Raw genomic sequence first — 23,941 nt, forward strand, 5'->3', positions numbered from 1 at the left:
ACCGCCGCTGCCCCGCGGAGGCGAGGTGCGCTGCTGAGGCGCGCCGCTCCTCCCGTGCGCTCCGCTCCGCTCCGCCCCGCGCCGTGCCCGCGGTGCCAGCGGCGGGTGCCGGTGCCGGTGGCGGCGGGGCGGGGAAGCATCGCGCCTGTGCAGTGCCGGGGGGCCGGGCCCGGCCCTGCCCGCCTCGTTACACAACCGGCCGCCGCCACAAGACCGAGTTTCACAAGTCCCGCCGCCGCTGCCCGCGCACCCCCGCCGTGCGCGCCGACCCCCTCGCCGGCACTGCCCCCCGCCCTGCCCGCCGCGCCCATGCCATGTCACCGCCGGGCACAGGCACCCCGCGGCCAGCGGTGAGCCCTGCGGCCGGGGGGGCACCGCGCCGGGGCTGGGCATGGCACTGAGAGCGGCTCCGGGACGCGCATCTTCATCTTCATCTCCCTAGACGGTACGTACGGGGCCCGCGGACCGGGCCGGGCTGAGGGCTGCGGGAGGGTCCTGGCTCTTGCAGCCCCCGGGAGAAGCCCCCGCTGCGCTCGCCGCTCCGCGCTGCCTCCGTGGGGCTCTGCCAGGACGGTCCCAGGTAAGTTCTGAGAAGGAAAACTGGCAGCCGCAAGTCCTCTGATTTTTATTTTTTTTTTTTTTTCCCCTTAAAAAATCCGTGTACCGTCAAGACGGGCGCAGGGTGTGCGGGGGGTTCTGGCTGTGGAGGGCAAGGCGGGATGGGGACTCCGGGATCGGGATGCAGGAGCATCCCGAGGCCGGGCAGCGACATCCCCGTCCCTCAGCGCCCGCGGAGCCGCTCGGGCTGAGCGCAGCTGAGAGCTGCGGTGATTTGGGATTGAGGGAAACCGATTTTTTTAATGGGTCTGATCTCAGGCTTCTCGTTCTGTCTTGGAAGTTCGTCGTTCAAGGAGTGTGTTTGACTGAAAACAGTGTGGGGAAAAAACTCCGAAATGCGTCTTGCGCCCTAAGATAGCGTCTAAAATCCGGGTTGAAAAGTCATTCTTCCCACCAGGGTTGTCGTGTCGTTTGGTTTTACAGGATGTTTACATTTTAAGCAGGGAATTAAGAAGGCTTTGAAAGTCCCTCACCTGTTTCAGACATGGATTTGTGAATGATAACTCCACGCCTTGGTCCTTGGTGGCAGGAATTGTGAAGTGATTGCTGTGGGGAGCTGGCACTGGAAGCGCAGGTCGGAGCTGAGCCCTGTGTGATTCATCAGTGAGGTGTCACACGCGGTTTGGACGGCTGTAGTCCTTTGTGGAGTGCCACAAACCCCGAAGGCAGGAGGCTCCCGAGCCATCCCAGAGCGCGTCCCTGCTCGGTGCGTTTTGGACAAGTCCAGCACATCAGTCCCTTTTTGGGGACAGGACTGGCACCCGAGTGCCAGCTCCCCCTGACCCCTGAATAAAGTTGTCTCCTTCAGCAGGGGAGTGGCGCCGGCAATAATGTCCCTGAAATCAAAGCTATTAAAACGCCCCATGCCTTACCTGCCTGAGGAGGGTAGGGTTATTTATTAGCTGAAGTTTATTTTGCTGTGTGCAGTGAAAGCTGCGGTGCTGATTTCACTAGAGGGATGAGACGTTCTGGCGTATACATGAGAAAATCTTAGAGGAGTCACTTCCTTCATTTTTTGAGCAGTGTGCCGGTGCTGTCCCCTGTCCTTATTTTTCTGGATCACTGCTGGCTAATCCCTAGCTCTGGAAATGTGAATTTGGCTTAAAGAGACAGCTAGCTCTTCATGGGTTTGATGTGTAGGCTTTAGGGTCCTCACAGATCTAATGGATGTTGTTTGAAGCAGCAGACACTTTCTGGAGTACGCAGTGCAGTGCGAAGCCCTGGTGCTGAATGTCTGACAACGTGGTGTTTTGGTTAGGAATTTGTGGAATTTTTATAAACTTCCTAGGCTGCAAGCCCTCACCGTAGTTATTCAGTCGGAAAAATACATTTGGAATTGGGATTTTTTAAGAAACTGTATTAAAAAAAAAATAAAAAGTGGCTCATTCTCCTGTAATGTGCTAATCAGAGTGAGCCAGTGTGTCAGTGCTGCAGCAGGGAGGACCAGAACAGCAGCACTCGGGACTCTGCAGATGATGGAGCCCTGACAAATAGAGCAGGCACTAATGAGGACAGGAAGCTCCAGAGAAAGCCAAAATTTGAAATTTGTGTGGAAGGGAGGCATTCGTATCTGTTGGGCTAAACGTTTGTACTACCGAATCTTTAGAATTTTTATGGAAGAGGTAATAGGAAAAATGAAAATGGCTTTAGGAGTGGTTGCTTGCTGCTCACTTATCCTGAATGTTCCAAGCTGTGGAGTACAGTTACTTGATTTAGAGAAAAAAAAAGTAAAATTGGTTTGAAGTGTTTTTATAAACTGCAAACTTCAGTGAGATATGTGATGGTTCCTGGGTTTTAGCCATTGAAACTATATCTGTGTTAAATTATTTTTCTGGTTTAAGACATACATCAAGGACACGAAAATAGCTCAGAGTTAAAGATTAAAATTAGCAAATGAGTAGTTCATAATTAAAGTCTCATGATGGAGGAAGTGGCATTACATTGCGGAGATACTGATGTCAGATCCAACTTCTGCTCATTAGTAGTATCAAAATATTGGTGGGATGTCTTTACAGTTTGGAGCCAGGGCTTGTCTGTGCACAGAAGTTGCTTTGTTTTGTCCTAAATTACTCAACCCCCCAAGATTCACATGTAATGTTACAAAGTTTTTAATGCCAACACAGATCATTCTTTCAAGTCTGGAGAAATAAGCGATGTGCCTATATCAGAACAACTGAATTCGGGCTTGTACTGGAACAGTTACAGATCCCAGTGAAATAATGTGGCTTTAAACAGAACAGTAAAACTGACAAAAACCAAAATAGTATGAACCAGTGTCTTCTGGTATTATTGATAGACCTCTCCATCCCTTCAGTTGCAAGTCTCTGTCAGGGAAGTCAGGCAGGTACAACAACTGTATTTTTTATTTATTTATTTATTTATTTATTTATTTATTTATTTATTTATTTATTAGGACCTGGGTGACACCCTTCTTTTGAGTGAGTCCTGGCCCAGCTGGGGCCGTGCCCTGCTCGATGTGAGAGCAGCTCTGTGCCCAGCAGCATGGCCCTGGTGATGGGCTCACCTGGCTGGAGCTCCACCAGCTCTGTCCCATCCTCAGCCCAGGCTGAGGTCGTTCTGGTTTTTTGCCTTGTTTCACTGCTGCTTTGGTGTGGCCAAAAGCATACGGCCTCTCTGCCCTGTGGCCCTAAAGCTCAAGGAGCTCAATGTCCCTGTAGAAAAGTCCTGCACGACCCTATTTATTGTTACTCCAGTCTCACTTAAAAGATTTAAGGGAGGTGAAGTGGTGGCAGGCCCCAACAAGAGCTCTGTGCACAGCTGGGTTTGCTGGCTGCACATCTGCCCAGCCTCAGAATCACCAAATTCAGTCAAACCACAAAGGTCTGTGCAATTAATGAGAGACTTTGACCTACTTCATATTCCTTTATTGTCTTTGGCCTTGTCTACATGGGGAAATTACACCGATTTAGTTTAAGTCTGTTTTTAAAGTGATTTGATTAACCCGATGTGACCTTATATAAGGACATTCTTATTTTGGTTCAAACGAGCTTATTTGGGTTCAACCAAAACCTGCACTTAGTCAATTTGCACAGAACTGAAATTAGACATGCCTAAACTGGAAGGGGAACTGATGTCTCTAAATAATGACACAACTTTCTCATGAAAGCAGAACCTTCTGTAGAATCTGGAACAGAGTGTAATTACTGACAAATCTGCAGGCAAGTGAAAGCTATTCATAGCAAAGGTTTCAAAAAAGCCCAGGGAAAACAGGCAAAACTTAAATATCTTGGTGAGACAAATGAAGAGGTGCCAATAATCCTGGAATACTGTGGCACAAGGCTTTGCATAGTTTGCAGCAAGGCTCTTCCATGGCTCTTCAGATGCAGAAAAGGGCCAGCATTTGTGCCCTTTGCAGGGAGTCCCTAGAGAGTCAGAAAATAAAAAAGCCATGCAGGAAATGTTAGGCCAGCTGGTTTGAACACAACAGTGCCCAGCGTCTCATGACGTATTTCGTAGGAAAGAATAATTAGACATGGAAATAATGAGGAAGCAGGCTAAATTACAGCAAGATTTTATCAAAGATGGATTGTGCTAGACTAATCTAACATCTTTTTTGTACAACAGATTATTTAGGTGGGGTAGGGTAGGAATGTCATTTATCTAAAGCCAAGCATTTGATACCATGGCCCACAGGACATTAGGGCTTAAAATGAAGATTGCGGTTCAAGACAAGAATTGAAAGGTAGAAAAGAAAAGACACAACCATTGCATGCAAATAAAGTTGTCTGAATGGGAAGAGGCATTCAGAGGAAGTCATCAGGATGGAGGGAGATTGGTGGTGTTGCTCCCTTGGGACCAGCCTTGGACCTGTTGGATGGATTCCTCTGACCTGTGCCCAGCAGCTGCGTGGGATGGCAAAAACTTGGGAGGTATTGTCAGTAAGAGAGGAGGATCAGCTTATCACACGAGAGGAATTTAGATGACTTTGTTGATTGGGAGTGATAGACATAAAATGGCATTTACTAGTGCTGAGTGCAAAGTCAAGTCAAGCTGTAAGCATGGAGACCAGTAACAAGAATTTCCAGTGTGAAACAGGAGCTCATCAGTTGTCCATGACAGAAGGGGGAGATGTGGATGCACTGGCTGCTCAGAAGATAGCTGGGGCTAAGCACTGAGATGCAGCTGGTGAAGGGACCACTGGCATCCTTGGATACCAAAGGAAAATAATCTGAGAAATTCAGGGAAATGTGATACAATCATTGTACAAATCGTCACAGAGGGTGTAGATACAAGAGCTCCACGTTGTTTTTGGAGCATTTTACTGATGTTTTGCGTAGTTCTGGACACCCCTGTCAAGAAAACATTAAATTACAGTGGTAGGAGGGATAGAGATGTGGTTACACAAACAGACCATCTGTTGTACAAAGTGAGGTTAAAGAGCATCATTTGTTTAGCTCTGGCCAGGTGAACTATAAAGGGACAGTCTACATTGGGGTATTTTACACACTGTTGGCACTATATAGCAAGAGGGCAGAAAAAATAAGCTAAAAGATAGCATCTGTACTAGGTCAAATTTTCTAAATTGGTCATGAATAAATTTGGGTGGGGAATTAGAAGAAAGCTTGTAGCTACCCAAGGACTGAAGTTGCATAAGAGTCTTTCAATTAGGGTAGTTTTGAGATAGATCTTGATAATCTTATGAAAGAGATTATACAATTAAATTAGAGAGTTCCCGGAGATAGGAAATTACATTTGCAGAGTTAGTTCTTTGGTCTGCAGTGTAGTCATATTTTTAATGTATGCTTGAAAGGAGAATGGATCTTGTTTGTTTGCACTTTTAACCCCATGTATCGAGTCTTCTGCTGTTTTCTTGGGAGATGAGGCAAAAAATAATTTTCTCTGTTGCTGCGGGTTTGAATCTTTTTTCTCCCACATCCGAGTTCATCTCAAGTACTAGACACTGAAAATGTGCAGTGCAGACTCCTAGTAGCATCAGACAGGCACAATTACCTGCAGATTTTTCTGGGATGCTCCTGGTTCAACCTGTTCATCAGATTTTGGGCCAGAGACATTTTTCCTTCAGACTGTATTGCCAGCAACCTTATTATACTTCGTGGTGTATTTTCTGGGATCTGTTGCTGGTGTAAATGTGTGGCTCCATGGACTTGCAGTACTGGCAGTGACCTTCACCTGCCCTTTGCTGTGTCACAGAACAGTTTAATCTCACATGCTTCTTATGCGTGTCATAAGTTTATTGTGTGACATGAGGATGTGTTCTCGGGCTCCTGGTGCTGCTTGGCAAGTCGAAGAGATGTTGTTGTTTTCCAAGACTGCGGTGCTGGGTTGGTGTTCCCTTTTTAACCTGGTGTTCCTAAAATAAGTTGGAAACCTGGACTCTGTGTCATCTCTGCTCTGATGCTGATTAGAGCAAAATTTTCTAAATCGCGCGGGATAAAATCTAGAAGAAAGAAGTGACTGCTGACCATTAGTGATGAATTAGTAACTTTAAAAACACAGTGTGTGATTAGTGTAAAGTTGAATGTATGAGGTCCATCTTATGACAAGAAAGAGAGAAGGAAGTAGATTAAACAGGACAGAAATGAAGCAGGGAAGGAAAGGAAAGGAAGAAAAACAGCTCAGCTTAGCCTGCAGCAGAGATCGCCTACCTGCCAGTTTGCCCATAAAGGGAAATTGAAATATTGAAAAACGTCAGCGCCAACGAGGGTAACACTGAGATGGCAGAAGAGGAAGTGTGTTAACCAAACTCCATGGAGCTGTTGAAATGCATTGAATCATCTGACTGACTTGTATACTTAGGCAAACACAATTGTACAATTGATTAATTTGTCGACATTCCTCTAGCGCATAACGCTATGGTAACCGAGAGGCTGGCTAAACATTGCCACGGAGAGCACTGCAAAACATCTTTCTTTGGGAGAGAGGGAAGGAGCAGAGCAAGGCCTTGGAGCTGGGGCTTTGGAGGGCTGATGCACACACACGCACACAGACAGACACACACACCTGTGCCGCTGGAATTGGGCTCCTGCCGCAGGTGGTGGAAGGTGAGCGTCGGGTGGTTTGTGGCCACGGGCACGTTCTGGGTATGATCAAAGAGGTGACCCTGGCTAACAACTGCCTGCAGCACATTTGCTGCCTGATCTGTTCAGAGCTGGCATGCTGGGACCCCTATCCCACCCTCCTGCTGGATCCCTGTCACCTGGTATCCCAAGCAGGCAGGGACAGCAAAGGATTTGGTCTTCCCTGCACCGCTCTCCTGTGCCATGGAGAGCTCTGCCACCCTGCACGTCACCTTCCATCAGCTTCTGGGACCTCACTTCTTCAGGGCTGCTCTGCAGGGGCCTGTTGTGTGAAACAGAAATGTGTTTTCAGAGTTTTACACCGAGTTCCCGGGTTTGGGCTGGCTGCTGTGTGGTAGCTGCACTGTTCTCTGTGCCCTGGCTCTGGGCAGAGGCTTCACCCCTCTTTATCCAGCGGCAGCATCACAGCTCAGCAGAAACCTGCTCTGTCTCCCCGTGATTGTGGAATATTCTGAGTTGGAAGGATCACTGAGGTGTTCCCCCTCACCTATAAGTAAATGTGAGCTGCTTTGTTGAGTGTCACTTATAGGCAGATTGATTAACTGATTGACTAATAGATAAATGCAGAGATATTTGTAGGTGTGTTTATTCTTGTTTACAAACTGCCCGAGCCTAGGCAAGATTTTCAAGTATGTAGCAATGGCAGGAATCATATCCATAAAAATGCTAATCTCCTCTCTTGCTTCATCTGTTCAGCCCACAAACACACGCATGCACACATGCTTAAATTAATAAGGTTTGTTGGTTCTCTTCTGGCCTCAGCCTACTTTGATCTTGGTTTAATGCACAGTGCAGTGCATTGCTTCTGGACAATAAAGTTGTGATCATAAACAACATACTGAGTAGACCACTTTTTGGATAATTAATGAGCAATGATAAGAGCTCCCATTGCCTATAGGTAGTTTGGAATTTTGCATAGGCATGGCAGCATTGTAGGAAGATTTTCAAGCCAATGCCGAGGCTTTATCTGAAGGGGATGAGATGAACCCCTGGCCCTGATGAAGACAAAGGTTGAACTTCCACCAGCTTCTTTGTGGGGGCCTCTCCCAAAGTATCAGCTGAAGGGAAAAATGGATGTCCCTGGGGGTCGGTCCTTGGGTTTAGGCTGTTTGGAGCTCTGCTGCACAAGCTGCAAATAGATGTTTATGTGTAGAGGAGGATGCTGTGTGTTTGGTCCACTGCTGGCTTGTCGCAGCAAAGGCAGCAATTAGGGAGGCTCTAATAGCTGGGGAGGGTTACACCCCTTGCCGAGGAAGTTTGACCATAAACCTGTTCGTCCTGTCTCTGAGTGCAGTGCACACTGGCTCAATTTACAGAAACTCAAAAACATTCACTCTGATCAAACTGCCTCCAATCGCATTTTATTAAGTGATGTATTAATGTGTGTGTGTTAAATGAGTCACGAGACAAAGAGGTAGGACTTGGGTTGACTCCACTACTGATGTATTTATGAAATATGAGTATTAATAGTTTGCCTTTTCTCTTGAATAATTGTAATGGCTTCCTTTTGGGGCAGGCTCTCCATGGAAAGGGCACAGCAGGAAGTATTAATAAAACAAACTCTTTGTGCTAATCTTAACACCTACATTTTCTGTTTAATTTTGCTTATGCAGAGGGCTGAGCTGTCTCATTAGCGGAGACAATGTGTCAACATAGGAAAAGTGAGTTACTGCGTTTTCTTTTCCGTCACAAGCTCTGGGGTTCACCTCCCACACGGCAGCAGTGATGTGGAGCTGGGTGATTGCACGGGGAGCTTACACTGGCCCCTGAGTGCCAGTCCTGGCAAACTGGGGCAGATAATTCCTCTTGCTCATTCTGCTGCAGCGTGGACTTCTGAGAAAGCACTTTTTTATCTCATTTTTTTGACATGATGTGAGCCATCTTCATCTCATGGGACTTGGCCTTTCAGCAGCAAGACCTCCTGGTGTCTGTGTCTCGCTGGGACTGGAGCTGAAGTCCATTATTTGGGGAGGTTTGCAGAAGTCAGGCAGCCTTGCTGAAAATTATTTGACACGGGAAAATTGTCTGCAATTCTGTTTTTTCGACTTTCTGGAAATAATTCAGAGTGTGGAAGGAGAGGCTCCCAGAAGGAGGTTGTTAGAAGGAAAGTGTATGTGATTCTGCAATAATCCTGGTGTATTGTCTGGAAAGGGCAAAGATCCGTTGCCTAAAATGGGGGAGGAATAATTGCAAAAAAAAAAAAAAAAATGGAGTAAAATTGCCACTAAGCCATTTGTAAACCTGAAACGAGGCTGAGTCAGAACTTTTTTTTTTCCCAGAACTTTTTTGTTTTGAATCTGGAGCTGAATTCCTTATACGGGATATATTCATAGTTAAAAGGGCAGGGAGTGTTCAAATGCAGTCTGAAGGATTAGAATGATGAGTTTGTTGGTAGTACTCTGTTGTGACTAGAGCAGAATTTCTGTTTTCACTTGGGAGATGAAGAAAAGACTAATGCCAACAAGAACAACTTCTGTGTTTTGATTTTTGTCTGAAGGAAAGCATGTGAATATTAATAAATGATCCAGCTGGGATAGCATCTTTCTTTAAAATTGTCCTCAGAGATAGTGTATTATATTAAGAAACACAAATTTGGTTGTACAGTAAGTGATATTTTATAAATCATCAACTTATTTCAAAAGTTGCAGCGCTGAGGAATTTTTTCTGGGATTTTCCAATATAGTCTGGTCTGAATTGTTTGAATAAGAAGAGATATTGGTGAATAAATCAGATAATGAGCTGCTTTCCATAGAAGGCATAATGCCTATTTATGATGTATAGGAGTCCTAAGAGAGATGAATTGCCAGTTTAATCTTCTTTGGATTGTGTTTGAAATCTACTTGCGTGCAGCATTTCTGACTGTTTCAGAGATTACTCTTCAGACACTTGCATAGGCTTCATTTCTATTTGAATTACAGCTGTACAAGGTCATCTGCAGGCCAAAGTTCATTTATTTCACTTTTTTTTTTTTCATCCCTTGACCTTGAGGTGAGACTTGATAAGTGTTGCCAAAAGTTTTCTTTTGACCTAGTTGCTCTTGTCAGAACTTACGAAGCCCAGTTATCACCCCTACCAGAAGGAGTAATAGATTCCATCCCTTTTGTCGTTGGAATTTTTTGCCCAATGTGGCTGAGCTTTGCAGTTGACCTGAGAGGAAAGGAGTTTTCTCCCTTGCTCTTGCAGAAATAAGGAGCATATTTAGATAAATACTTATTTTCCCTACTTCTTTTTGGTGAGTTCTTTTGATAAATTTCCGGTGGAAAAGAGGATTGCTGGATGAATTAGATTAAGTAAACATTAGATTTCTCTCTCTAATAGTGCATTGGCATTGACTCCTTACCCACGAAGCAGCTTTTATTTGAGAAAATTTTGGAATTATTTTTTGTCTTTCCTGACAAGAACATCATGCTTTATGAGGGTATAACGTCAATCAGCTTTATTAGCAGCTGATTTTTCTCACAACCTTGCAACACTTGCAGCAACTTCCATCAAAGGGCCCCGATGGGGAAACCTTGGTGAGAAGGTGACATGCAATGCTGCAGCGTGGTGGAGCAGGATTGCAACTCTGCGTAAAGGAAGCAAGCAGCTGGGAGATATTAAAAACTTCTGACAGGGATAGGAAGATAATTCTCAAGATAATTCTGTATCTACTCTAGCTCCTGACTCTTGCCAGGCTTCCCAAGGCCTGGGTCAGAAGGTTAGAGAAAACTGTGGGCTGGTTGTGTCATCCTTCAGCTGCAGATGCATTGCAATTCCCCGCTGCAGTAAACCAGCAGCAGACCCAGGGAGGCTGTCATCACCCTCCCAATCCAGGATGATGGTTTCCAAAACATTAACATTCATGTCAGGTCTGGATAGGGATCAGCAGAGGCTTAAATCCTTGGCAGGAGCAGATGTGAGATACCTAATCAGTTATTTCCTAAGGAAAATGAGTTTGATTGCATGAATAGTTGTAAATATTTCATTCAGCAGCTCAGCTACTACAGCGATGGTAAACAAGCTTCTGAGGCTGAAGAGAAGCATTTTGTGGCACTGTACTTGATTTCTTATTCATTTTAACTTCAGTGTGGAAGAAATAAGTTCAGGGACTTTGGATCACATTTTGTGATGGCACTGGTCATAACCAGGGGCTCACTTTGAAGGCAGCCAAAGAGAATCATTGAAAGGTTTGGGTTGGAAGGGACCTTAAAGATCATCTAATTCCAACCCCTCTGGACAGGGACACCTTCCACTAGACCAGGTTGCTCAGGGCCACACCCAGCCTGGCCTTGAACACTTCCAGGGATGGACATCCACATCTTCTCTGGGCAAACTGTGCTTCACCACCCTCAGAGTGAAGGATTCCCTCCTAACATCTAAATCTAATCTGATTTAGTCAAAACCATTCCCCCTTGTCCTATGAATACCTACCTATGTAAAAAGCATCTCTCCCTGTGTTTTATAAGCTCCCTTTACTCTTGGAATGCCTCAGTGAGGTCTCCCCAGGGCCATGTCTCCTCCAGGCTGAAGAACCCCAGCGTGTCCCCAGAGCAGAGGTGCCCCAGCCCTCTCCTCATTTTTGTGCCCCTTCTCTGGACTTCCTGCAGCAGGTCCACGTCTTTCTTGTGCTGAAGACCCCAGTGGTGCACGCAGAACTCCAGGTGGGCTCTCACGAGGGCGGAGAAGCACAATCCTTGACATCCCTCCCCCTGATGGACGCGGCCAGCTCAGTCCCAGCTTAGTGTGCAGCGCTCGTCCTCAGGATGAGCTCAGAGCTGGGGATTTCTGCCACTGGGAGAGATGTTCCTGGAGTAAATTCTGGCTTGGACAGGCAGGTGACAGCCTGAGCACCCATCCTCTGCCTTGGCTTTGCACTGCCAGGTTGGTGTGGTGGTGAGCACCGCCCTTGTGTGGGGCCTGAGCCAGGATTAGGGGCTCTGTGCCCCTTCGGGCAGTGGCTGCCTCGCATTGACGTGCTTGCTCTAGGTAAGCAATAATTAAGGACACGGCTTTAATTTCTTGTTTGTTTTGCACTTTTCACTTGTTGAAACCGAATGAAATTGGAAGAAACTTCGACATTAAATCAGCGTGGGTGTAATGCCAGTTTTGAAGTAGGTAAGGGCCTCACTACTGATCTCCTGCAGAAAAGCTGCTGAGACGAAGGAAAGGAAGGAGGAAGTTGGCTTTTCTCTCTGCCTAATTGACTGTTTTCCCTGTTTGAGTTTCAGATGAACCTCTGCGTAGTTCGCTTGTGATTTTTAGCAGATGGGCACGTAAGCAGTGCACTAAGGAAGGAATGATGTTCGCCTCCCAAACGTGCTGTGGAATTCTGAGGAAACTGGGACTGCCAGCTAAAGGTCACGGGCGTTTTTAACTCCTGCTGCTGGCTTCATGCTCCTGTGTAGATGTTTGTCAGGAATCTTGCTGGCCTTGGTGGTATTCAGCCATGCTGAGTCATATTCTGTTATTATGGCTGATTATCCAGCCAGCCATGCAAATAAACTGTAAGGGAGGAAAAAAGGATGTGTGTGAATAGCTTATCTACGACAGAATGAGGCCTTGGGTCTTTGTGCATAATATGTGTAACAACAATGACCTAGTATGAAAGTGTTCCAGTGACTGACATATTTGCAGTCTGAAAAAGATAAGAAAGTAATGAGAGAGAGAGAGAGATCTGTGGATCTTCTGTGTTATCTTTCCTTCTTCCTGAAGGAAAGTTTTCCTTTCTCATTATACGTCCATGGTACCATGCAGGATGATGAATATGATTGCAGTTAATTGTTTAAATATTCCTTTATTCCTGAAGCTTTCAAAACAAGTAACCATCTTTTGAGGAGCTAGTTGAGAAGTGACGTGGGCAAGATAGTGCAAAAGAGAATGTTGGATGTGAAGTTAAAAGTACCTCAGAGAAGAGACAGAAAACCTTGGGGGGAGGGGATTAAAATAGGAGAAAATACCCCGGTTATTTTATTACCAAGATCAGTTATATTATTAGCAATACCAGCATAAGCAGCAGCAATTCTTCGTGATAAAAACTTGTAAACTTCAATAGTTGGTGTACCAGAGAAGGAATTACAGTTGGGCCAACATCTTTTCTGTCACATCAGATTTCTCATGTTATTTAATGCAAATGCTACAAATGAGTACAACTTTGTCCAAAATACATTTGCCGGCTATATTTGTCATCTGTCTCCTTCACAGTAAACCAGAAGAGGCATCTATGGAGAAGGTCTGGTAGCCACAGAAAATGTTTTGAATCATAGTCTCTAAGTGGTGCCATGATGAGCTATTCTCAGCCCAAAGGGCCGTTCTCCAGGGCAGCTGAAACACAGATTTTTTGGATGTTTGGTGTTTTTCCCCCTTGGCGACCGTATCTTACACTTGCAATGCAAGGAGCAAAACACTGGGTGGAAAAAGTGCCACTTCAAGACACCTGTGAGTGATTTTGGAAATTGCCAGTAATGAGAGGTGGGTTTTCTCACAATAGCGCTCAAGCCTAGCCCTTCATCATGCACTTGAAACAAGTGGGCTCAGACCTTATGAAAGGTGTTTACTTACTCAGCTTTAAGGCACAGGCCAAGAAATAACTTGATCGGATTAGCCGAGTTTGAATAGGAGCAGCAGCAAATAGAATCAAACGAGTGTGAACCACGCTGCTGTGCTCTCTATTAGAAAAATATCTGCCAGCTGCCACTGCAGAGAATAATCCTGCAAGATGCTGACACCTCCAGTCTGCATTGCCCGAGGGAACCGGACCAGGGCACTTCAGGCGTGCAGCTCCCATTACTCACCTTAGCTGAACAATGTTTTGTTGGTTTGTTTTTTTTTTTCCTCTGAAATCCTACTTTTCCCTGTTATATAAAGGCTGGCTCTTTTCTGCCTCCTGCTTCTTGAAAGGCTCTTGGCACTTAGAGGGGCTGAGTGCATTGCTGGTTATTCTCAGCTGCAAGATTACAGAGATGGCAGTGGTCAGGTCAGTGGGGCATGAACGTGGCTCAGCTGGAGAGCAGATGTGAGCAGATCATTTAAGGAAAGCAGCTGAAATTCTGGGAGCCAAATGAGGATAAGGCAAGTTCTGAAATCTGAGGGCTTTGTTTAAATGCCTTTTTGACTTCGGTGCAAATCATGACTGATACGTTATAGGTTATAAAATATGACTGGTTGTACCTGGGATGCTCCAGAATTAAACACACCAAGAGGGTAAGGAAGTTTCTTATGCTGGAACTTGAATGCTTAAAGCCAGAGATGTAAAATGAGGTCAGTTAGCTCAGCTGCAGTGAATCCTTTGATATTCATTTAATGGATAAGTAGATATAACTCTGAGCTCGCAGGGAAGACTTTGAATTTTAACTACTAAAGCTCTTTATAATTTTCTCACAGGTCTTTTACATAAACTGAACGTTGGGAAGCCTTTCTTTAAGGAGAGGGTGGTCAGAAACTGAAGCAGGCTTCCTAGAGAGGCTTCAATTTTGGGTCAGCCCTGAAGTGGTCAGGCAGATGGACTAGCTGGTCACTGTCGGTCCCTTCCAACTGGAATATTCTGGTTTATTCTATTCTGCTGAGCAGTTAAACCGTACAGACGGGTAGAGCTGTTCCACTTCTGCTGCAGTACCACACAGGTCTCCTCAACCTGTTCCCTCTTTTCTTCTGCCTCTGAGCCAGAGGTGAGAGGTGGTCTGGCTCTGGGGGATCCACTGCGTTTGCAGTGTTTGGTTTGAGATACTGGTCAACATACTGGAAAAGTTGAGCTCTGGATAAGGAACTGGATTCTTCTCTGATACAGGGAGTCTTTCAGTCTGGTTCAGACCTATCTCTAATCCTTTTGTGGTAGTATTTCCTTTTATTGAATAGCTTCCTTATGTATTGAATTCCAGAAATTCCAGATTGGTGATACACATGGGAAGCAGATTGCAACAGAGAGCAGATTTAATTACTCATGTCTAGAATTACTGAGGCAGAACATTTTAATTTTTTTTGTCATGTTGTTTGAAAAGGGAGAAGAATCTTCCCTTTTTTATTTATACGATAAAGTTTGAGATCAAGTGGCTCTGAGCTGCCCTTTCATTGGTCATTCAGTGACCACTTGAGGAAAAAAATAACAAACTGGGCTTTCCCCCCCCTTCATTTGAAAATCAGGTCTTACCAGTGCTGTGTGTTTAAGGGAGTTCTAAGACTATAGTCTTAGATGCTTCAGGAAGCTTATTTTAGGAGGGAGGACTTGACTGAATGCCAACAGACAGAGCTAATCATCAGGACATCTGGATTCACTTCTTAACTCTGCACCATGACCTTGGGTCAATGATTTAGGTCGGGTTTTTCCAAAATGCTCACTACTTGTAGGTGCTTTTTGCTGGATTTCGGCATCACTGAGAATTAGGTTGTGACTGCATTCAGTGTTTCAAATTCAGCTTCCCAAAACTGGGACACTTGTGAAAAGGAGACAGAAGTAAAATGTGTGCCCCTGTTTCCTCATTTGTACAACAAGGATGGGTAACTGTGTTTGTAGAGTGTGCTGAGAGGTGAAAGCATCAGACAGGAGAAAGGATGGCAGCAAGCTGCTTGCAAAGTGTCAGAAAAGTAGACAGTGTTTAGTAGAAGTCAAAGGATGCTGAGCAAGGACCAAACTTCCAAGAGCCCAGCAGCCGAAGGGCTCCCCAGACTGTGCAGAGGACCAAGCAGATGTGAGGGAGTGCAGAAATGATGGGGCCAAAGCCCCGTTTTCAGCTGCCTTCCCTCCTGCTCCCAAGAGCAGCAGAGGAATTGCCCTTTCTGGTGAGGGGGATCCAGAGACACGGGGCTGATCACAGCCAGGGTGATGCTGCTGTGTGCTTCTAACACTCTGATTTGTGTCACGCACGGTCAGTCTGAGCCTGGCAGAGAGGGGCAGACCTGTTGGGCAGGGGTGGAGCAGTTCTGCTATAAACATCTGCTCAGGTAGGGGAAGAGTCCTGGTAGTATCCATCTCCTTTCCTGAGCATTGCTGGGAGTTGCTGGACTCCTGATTTCAGGGGTGGTGAGTTCCTCACCCCCATGGCTGCCTCCTGACCCCAGTGCCCACTGGGGCTGCTGTCAGGATTTGAAATGAGCTGCAGCACATTTATAGAGCCATGGCCAGGGGAGTAATGCTTGCAGACAGAAGACACTTTTGAAAGAAAATCCTCCAGTCCACAAATAGCTCCTACCATCTGCTGGTCCTGCAGGCTGGGGGTAGATGCATCATGAAGCCCAGCCATACACTGGTTTTGCCCCACTGGAGCAGAGCACTTCTGCAGTGTGGTCCTGAAACCACCCAGGACCCACTTCTGACCCAGCTGAAGGCTCCTGCTTTTACTGCACAGAGCAAGCAGCCCCTCAGGCCTCACATTTTATTTTTGCAGTAGGAGTTCAACCTCCAGCACAAGCAAACACAAAGCACGAGTGCTCATCTCCTTGTCTGTACCATCCTCAAGCATCTGAAATGCATTTTATATACAGGATGGAGAAAGGCAAAGAAGAAACAAAGCAAAAAAAAAAAAAAAGTATTGTTTGGGGAGAAAAAGAGAACAGCTGAGGACATGAATGCTACTATTGCCTCTTTCAGTGAGCTGGTGGTTGCTGGGGGTGTTCTCTTGCTCGGAAAGGTAGAGGAGAAGGTATTTAGTTTAATTAGATCACTGATTTTCTTTGCTGCCTAATGATTACATATATTCTGTGCACGGGCAGAGCTCAAGGCATGAAAGTAGGCAGTTTTTAGTGACACACAGACTTTATGTAACTCTGTGCTTAGGGTGAGTTCCACCTGTAGTAAATAGAAGAGGAATTACAAGAGGGATTTCAGGGTGATGCCTCCAAACAGACAGCTTTGACATGTTTGTCCTCATACCTTCCTTGTTGCCAAAACAAAATCCAAACCCCAGAAAGGACCCAGTGACCTCACTTGATGCCACCAATGCAGCTGCTGCGAGCTGTGCCCTCTTGGTGGGAGCAATGCCCGGCCTCTGCCAGGGAGCCTGGTGATCCCTGCTCCAGCTGGCAGTCCCTGAAAACAGAGCAGGAGGGCTCAGGGTGCCCAGCACCAGCTCCACAGGCAGTTCTGCAGAAGATAACAGTGCTGACACAGCAGAGAGCTGGCTTCTTTTACAACGTCCTTTGGTGGTTGGCTCTGACGGTGTTAAAACTCTTCTGAATGAAGCCCTGAAGTGAGCCAGAATTCCAACACCAGGTTTGTGATCAGATGGTGCTCAAATTCTTTAAGCTGGAGAATCAATAGCTTTGGGAGGATTTTTTTTTTTTTTTTTTTTTAGCTCGTTGAGTCACTGTTTTCATTGCTGAAATTTATTGGGTTAACCTTCCCCACAGCCCCCACTCCTTTGTGACTTGCCAGAGAAGTGGATGTGATGGGAAGTGGCCTGAGGCAGGAGTGAGGGCTCAGTGCTCACCTAACTCCCAGCATCAGGAGCTGAGCGCTGCAGGAGTCATCCTGAATGTCTCCACTGCTTTCCTGGGTAGAAATTGCTCTCGGTATATATATATATATATTTTAATTTTTTTTGCAAATTGCTCTGAAGTAAAATATGTGTTTATGCACTCACCCCCACACACATGTATTTGCATCGTTTGGATGAGCCAGGAACAGAGACGCAGCTTTAAGAGCTGGAAGTTTTGGAGAACATTCTGTTCAAAAGACTTTTGACCGTTCATTTTCAATATTCCTGCCTTCTCTTCAGCTCTGTGTACCTTTTCTGGAAGTATTCCCCTGAAAACACACAATCCCAACTGCTGCTGCAGGATTGACTGTGAACAGCTACCTTTGCTCTCATCCTACATGGGGGAAAGCCACGTTATTATTTGAGGATTTTCTTGGCTCTTTGTCTGAGTCAGGTGTGGTAAGGAATTGTTTATAGGTTGGATATCATCACTTCATGCTGCAACACACATTTATTTCCCTTTCCTGGAGTAACTGAAGGGCAACGAATGAACACAGGTATTCACCCAGAACTGCAGAAGAAATCTTCTTTGTGTTCTTATCCTACCCTGCCTGTGCCAGAAGTACAGTTTTGTATTTCTTGGGGTTGTGAGTCAGCATTTTGCTTTTTGCCATGTTTTGGGAATTTTAAGGGGCCATTAGACAAATTGGTAGAATTAATTAGATGCGTGCTGTTCTTGTTAGAGAAACCCCAGAGACATTTTGAACAATATTCTACAGTGTTGGATCTTCACCCTGCAAGGTTCAGCAATTTGCTAGAACAGAGCAAACTTGGCCAGCTATTTTCTCCAGGATCTGATAAAAAAATCCTAGAGAACGAAATGTTCCAGTAATCATCTTTTCTTTTCAAGTATCCGTTAGTTTTTAATCCTTTTCAGCCTTTTTTTTTTCAGAAGCACCATATTTTGGTTTAAAAAAAAAAAAAAAAACAAAAACACCACCCCCTCCAAAGAAAACCCATCGTTGCTCCTGGCTGTATCTTTCATTTCACTTTTGTGCTGAATCACAGTGTTCCATTACAGCCTTTTTTTTATGGTGCAGTTGTTTTGTATAATCCATTTTCTTTGGACACTTTTTAGCTTCTGTCTGAAGCTGTTACTGCTCTAATAAATGTAGTTATAAACCTGTCACAGGTAACAAGCTAAATTTAGAGCTCAATAAACCAGGGGGGGAGAGTATGCTGTAGATAAATAAGGGCACTGAGATGCAACAGTTACAGCAGTAGCACCAAAAAATCCACTTCTGGCAGGTTAACAAAGGGGAAACACAGAATATTTGGTGGCCACCACCACCACCCATGTTCCAGCAGACAAAGATGTGTGTGAAAACACGGTCATGGTACCCACAAAGAGTGATGCTGCTGTGGGTGGGTGTGCTGGGCTGGAGCAGTTCCCTCAGCCCCCCTGTGGGTGCAGAGTGGTGTTTCTGTAAATCTCGGAGCTCACAGCCCCACCACTGACCCGAGGGAGATCCCAGCTCCTCCAGAGAGGGTCTGGAACTGGGACTGGGAGCTGAGCAGCACCCAGTGCTCCTGGAGCTGGGCTGAGGTGTCCTGGGGGCCACAAGCCATCAGGTCCCCAGCAGCATCGCTCCTCAGGCAGTGTGTCCCTGAAGGGAACCTGTCAGCCTTGTGTGCCTCAGAGCTGGGCTAGCCAAGCTCCCACAGTGGAATGTCAAAACTGAGATCACTCTATGGGGTTTTATTGGGGGTTTTTTTTGGGGGGGGGAAGAGGAAGGTGAAGAACGTGGAGAAGAAAAAGCAATGGAAAGATGAGGGCAGGTGAGGTAAGAAACAAGAAGATGGGGGAAAAACCATGTTCAAGAGAGATCCAGTTCTCTGAATTGTGATCCAATGGATGTTAAGTGCAGGGGCCAAGAGAGGGACGGGCAGAGAAGAGTGAAGAACAAGAGAGGGCAAGAAAAGGAGAGGGCGAAACAGAGGCAGAAAAAAACGAAGCAAGCAGATCAAATACCACAGGCATGCAGCTCCTTTGCCACACCTGGTTCAGTCTGTGCATTTCTGTGTGATGCCTTCCTGCTGGGCTGGGGCACAGGCGTGGTGGGGCCGTGCCCTGTGCGGAGCTCTGGCACACGGGAATGCCACAGCTGTGGCTTTTTCCCACTCTCCGTGACACAAACATCGGTGTCGGTGTGGCAGGAGGGTGGCTGGGCGCACCTTCCTGTGCTGAGCAGCCACGGGCATTCAGCCACACCGTTTGGTTTCTTCCAAATGCCGTTTCCCATGGGCCGTTTTTCAAATGCATCTTAGAGTTGAAGTAGCACTTTGCTGGAGAGGTTGAATTCTGCCTTTTACAAGTGAAATCAGCTGTTTTGCTGCCAAACACAGCCGTGCCCTCCTGTTGCCTCGAGAGTAAGGAGACACTGGCATACTGACACATAAATCACATTGCTGGAGACTGTGTTGTCTCTCTTATTTGTGGCTGCATCTTGTAACTGAGGGCTCTCTGATGCATTCATGGCATGCAAAGTCTGTGGAAATTATTGGCACAGCACGTTTCCATAATTAAAGCGTTTCCTGTGGTGTAGATTTGAGGACTCCCTAACTGCTGTACCTTAACGCAAAATTCTATGAAAACTTAAATGCAAGCAGAGCGAAGTTTTTATGCAGAGAGAATGTTTTTCATCAGACCAGTGGTTATAGCTGGGGAATGCAATCAAATCATCTGGGTTCAGGGGCACTTTTAGGTGATGGATGAAAGCTTTATTCATTGCTGATCACAAAGAAAAGGGCAGCATCTCTCATAGAAATATCTTTGCCTTGCCATGAGTGACATAACCAAATAATTAAAATTTAGCCTATAATGAAACATTCATAGTTACTGTTGGTTTCAGGACACAAATCTGACTGTTCCATTAAGAATTATCCTAAGGCAGTGTTAATATTTTGATGGTTTGCAGCAAGTCAATAAATAAGCATTTCCTTTACTCACAGGTTTGCAGTTTTAGATAGCTCCTGAAGTCAGATAGTTCTGCAAAACAGAAAATTCCCTCTGCCATTTTCTCTTCAGTAAAAAAATGTGCCAGAATATAGCAGATAGCATGGAATAATGCTTTAACTATTAGTTGTTGTCTGCAAAGTCCATTTGTCTTGTTAAGGCTGTCATTTGGCTACATTACCCTTTCTGTAACCCTGGAAACAACTTCAAATACTGTGATATTCGAAAAGTCTGAAGTGTAATGTACCCTCAAAACACTCTGGGTGGTTTTTGAGGCTCCCTGTACAAAGGAAGGGAAAAAAATAATTTCCCTTTACAGAGGGCATTAGGCAGTGATGGATGTGCATGGCTTTGTGAGAAGGCTGATCCTCACCTGATGTAGGTGGGGTGAGAAACGATGCCAGCAGCACTGACAAGTTTCCTCTTTACCTGCCCACGGAGTTCAGGAATCCCTCTCTCAAAGTGTTACAGAAGGGGATTTTCAGGAGGCAATAAATAAATTTTGATCCCTCTGGTTAATGCAGTTAAGGTCAAAGAGATTCTGTGTGGATCTATTTAAAGTACCCTTAACCTGCAGACATGCTGCTGTCAGTGGTGCTAAGTGCCTTAACTGGCTGAGGAGTGTATACAGCCCTTATGAAACTATTCTTAAGTATTCTGGTTACTATATTTAGCTCTGTCTTATAACAAGACAAAAAGCACTTAGCTAAATGCAGTCCTGAAGTGCTTAATCCAGTTAAGATTATTTTGTCCTTAGGTGTCTTCTACTGAGACTTTTTCTAGCTCAGCCATCCTGCTGCATCATGCAAAAAGCTGCTCTGTGTGGCTGGGGCTGTGAGTTCTTTCATGGCCATTTATTTATTTATTCTGTGAGCTGCTCCAAGTCTGGAGTTGGCTGAGGGCATTGCTCACGTTCATTATGAGGAATCCTCATCCCTCTGCCCCTGGCAGCTCACATCTGCTCCAGGAGACTGGAGAATCCAGGCTTCATTTCCCAGTTCAGGCTCAGTGAGCATTACCTGGACTCTTGACTCTCTTGGTGACCAAGCAGCTTCCCTCAGCTGGCTGCTGTTCCAGCTGGGTGGAATTCCAGCTAACCATTCCAGTGAGGCAGAAAACCCGCCAGGCTTCCTGGGAGCTGTGGGCAAAGTTTCCCTAAAATACAGTTCCTATAAAATAATGCTTTGCACTCCAAGCTTGGGAAAAAAATCTTTTTCTTTATCTGAGTATTTGCGTGATCAGGTCTGCATGCAAAGGAAATTCCCTGAAAAAATTTTGGTAGATCTTTCTGTGTGTCCACAAGCATTTTTTTTTTTTTTTTATCATTTAACCCATTGCTTTAAAGAGACTTTTCTTTATTCCTGTGTATCTCTGAACTCATCCCCGGTCACCCAATCTTCTGTCGGGGTCATTCTTCTAGAGGAGAAACAACTGTGTGATTTTGATAGAGCCGCACTGAGGGATGAGCAGCAGTGATAAGAGCCTCAGCTCAACAGGGCAACAAATAAGATCACACACTCCTTTTGAACTGGAATAAAAGCACGTCACTTCTCTCAGCTGTGAGAACAGAGACAGAGCACATCCACGAGTCTGAGTTTGCTGTGCAGGTGTTGTTTCCAGCTGCAGCTTCACTCAGGGCGTCAGGAGTTACATGGTATTTTCCCTAGATTTTGTTACACGGTGTTTTCCCTAGATTCTGTGTGTCCCATCAGTAGCAAGTACCAAAGGGAGGCCTTGAGTCCATTCACAGGTGGGTGGCTGTGGCCTGTGCTGGCTTTTGCTCATCGTGTTTGTCTTGAGGGAGGTTTGGGTTGCAGGATTTGATAGATGAGGCGCAGGTCCTATTTCTGGTTTTCACAGCAAACTGTCATGCTTGGGGAGAGCTCCAGCTGATCCTCAGTGGCTCCAAGCCAGTAGGGCCATTCTGCCACCCTGCTGGGCCACACAGCTTTTGGGACACGACAGGTCCTGTTGGCCTTCCCGGGTGCCCACAGAGCCAGGAGAACTTGGTCCAGCTCCCACTGCTGGAGGCTTTGCTCCTCAGTCCTGCTTGAGCATCTTTCTAATTTGTGGTGGTTTTCTCAGCCTGAAGTGATTGCAGCTGTCTAGGCTAAGTCTTGCCTGCAACTGTGTTTTAACTGGACTTGCTTTTCCTTCCAGGATTAATTTCTCTCCGTCTCTATTTACATGGTGATAAGAAGTGCTAATCCCACTCTGTCAGTCTGGACTGATGAATCTGAGGAATAGAACAGGTAATTCCTAATTTGGCTCGTAGTTTTTTGGTGACTTGGGCAGTGAGAACCACTCCCTCTCTATGGAGTGCGTTCATAACAAAAGAATTCACACAGTTTCCTCTGCCCAGGTTATCTGCAGGGAGGGAGATCCTTGCCCTGGAGCAGGGAAGGAAGGATAAAATTTTGTAGCTGTTGCTGTGAGCAGCATCTTTGACTTCCTGACAGTTGTGGGTGGTTCTGTTTTGTGTTATTTTTATAGCTACCAAGTTGTCTGAGCTTGGAGTAGTCTCTAAACAGAGAAAATCTTTTGGATGTACCTATTGAAAAAAATGCCCCTTGAGTTCTGGGCGGCAGGGGTGTTCTGCAGGGAAAGTGCTCACTGGAGAGGGGGGCAGATTGGTTCTGATGGTGGGGATGGGTGTGATTTCCTCTTTGGAGGAGGTGCAGTCCAGCAGAGCTGAGCTGGGCAAGCTGGTGTGGAGTGACAGCAGCTGCCTCACCTGCACCTCCCTGGCTCCCTGTCCCTCACACTCAGCCCATGTGAGTCACTGAAGGCAAGTCACCAGTGAAGGAGTTACCCTTGTGTTGAATTCTCCATCATTTAATGGGGTTTGAGAGTCCTGTGTCTTCACTGGGAGTTGTTTCCAGCTGTTCTCCTTCCCTGGTTAGTGCCAGCTGAGGACATTTTAGATGGAAGCCTTGGGTATGAATCGCAGGACACTGCTGAGATGATGTGGGAGAAGCCCAGCAGTGCAAGGAGCAGTCACTGGCTGCAGGATGCTCTGGAGGAACCTGTCTCATATCATCTCTTAGATATCCTGATAAGGCACTGCTGTTGCCTAATACTAATCCTTTAGGGGATTAGCACAGTTTCTTTCTTTCTCACATGTCTTTTCACTGGAAATCTCAGGTATGTATCTGGCAGGGTGGGCAGTGATTGAGATCAACCAGTAACCTGTCTGATTTCCCAGAACAGGACCAGCTGTGGTGCAGCCACCAGGTCAGAATTCTCTCCTTTTTGCTCTTGCATTTGCCAGGAAGATGCTGATTCCTGTGCAGAGATGGGTGCTTCAGCAGGATTCCCTATCCTGGCTCAGAGGGCAGGACAGAGGCAGGCTGAGGGGCTTTTAGGTCTTTCCCTTTAAAGTCCTGCTGTTGTAGCTGGATGTTCGGGCATGTAGCAGCAGCCTCCCTTCTCATGCCTCAGTAGCTGACTCAACAAGCAAGGAAAGACACACCAGGAGTGGAATTTGGGAAAGGGAAGGCTGAAACACCCAGGAGGTCTTTAAGTACAAACCACTACACTCCATGTTTTGAGTTCTTAGCAAGATCAGGGAACATTCTCACTTCTGCCTTTCCCTTGCAGAGCCCTGTGTTGTGTAAACGAACTGATGGATGAAGATGAGAAGGACAGGGCAAAGAGGTATGATGGGATGCCCTCCTGGAGGAGAATTGTAAATGCTGTGTTGTCCAGTGCTTGGCAATGAACTTGGCCCCCCTGATGTCAGAGGCAAAGCTCCCCCACAGTTTACAGGCTGTGCACAGCTGACCGCAAGCAGCAAAATTTAAGTCAGGCTTGTCACAGAGTTTGGCCCCCCCTACAATGGGTTTTCTGGCTGAGTGGTCCTT

The 23,941-nt window shown here is 46.0% G+C and overlaps 1 protein-coding gene across 1 annotated transcript in view; it reads left to right on the forward strand.

Annotated features, from left to right (window-relative positions):
- The first annotated feature begins 407 nt into the window (after positions 1 to 407).
- The window catches only part of PASD1 (PAS domain containing repressor 1), a 50,289-nt gene continuing 26,755 nt past the window's right edge, over positions 408 to 23,941 (forward strand). Inside the window, exons 1-3 of the mRNA XM_066202424.1 lie at positions 408 to 445; positions 22,239 to 22,330; positions 23,679 to 23,735. Coding sequence (XP_066058521.1) covers positions 23,704 to 23,735 — 32 coding nt within the window. The 5' untranslated portion in view covers positions 408 to 445; positions 22,239 to 22,330; positions 23,679 to 23,703. The remainder of the gene's footprint in view (positions 446 to 22,238; positions 22,331 to 23,678; positions 23,736 to 23,941) is intronic.

Source organism: Chamaea fasciata, unplaced genomic scaffold (assembly GCF_029207755.1).
Source record: "Chamaea fasciata isolate MVZ Bird 193981 ecotype frontalis unplaced genomic scaffold, bChaFas1.0.hap1 SCAF_22, whole genome shotgun sequence".
Classification (NCBI taxonomy): Eukaryota; Metazoa; Chordata; class Aves; order Passeriformes; family Sylviidae; genus Chamaea; species Chamaea fasciata.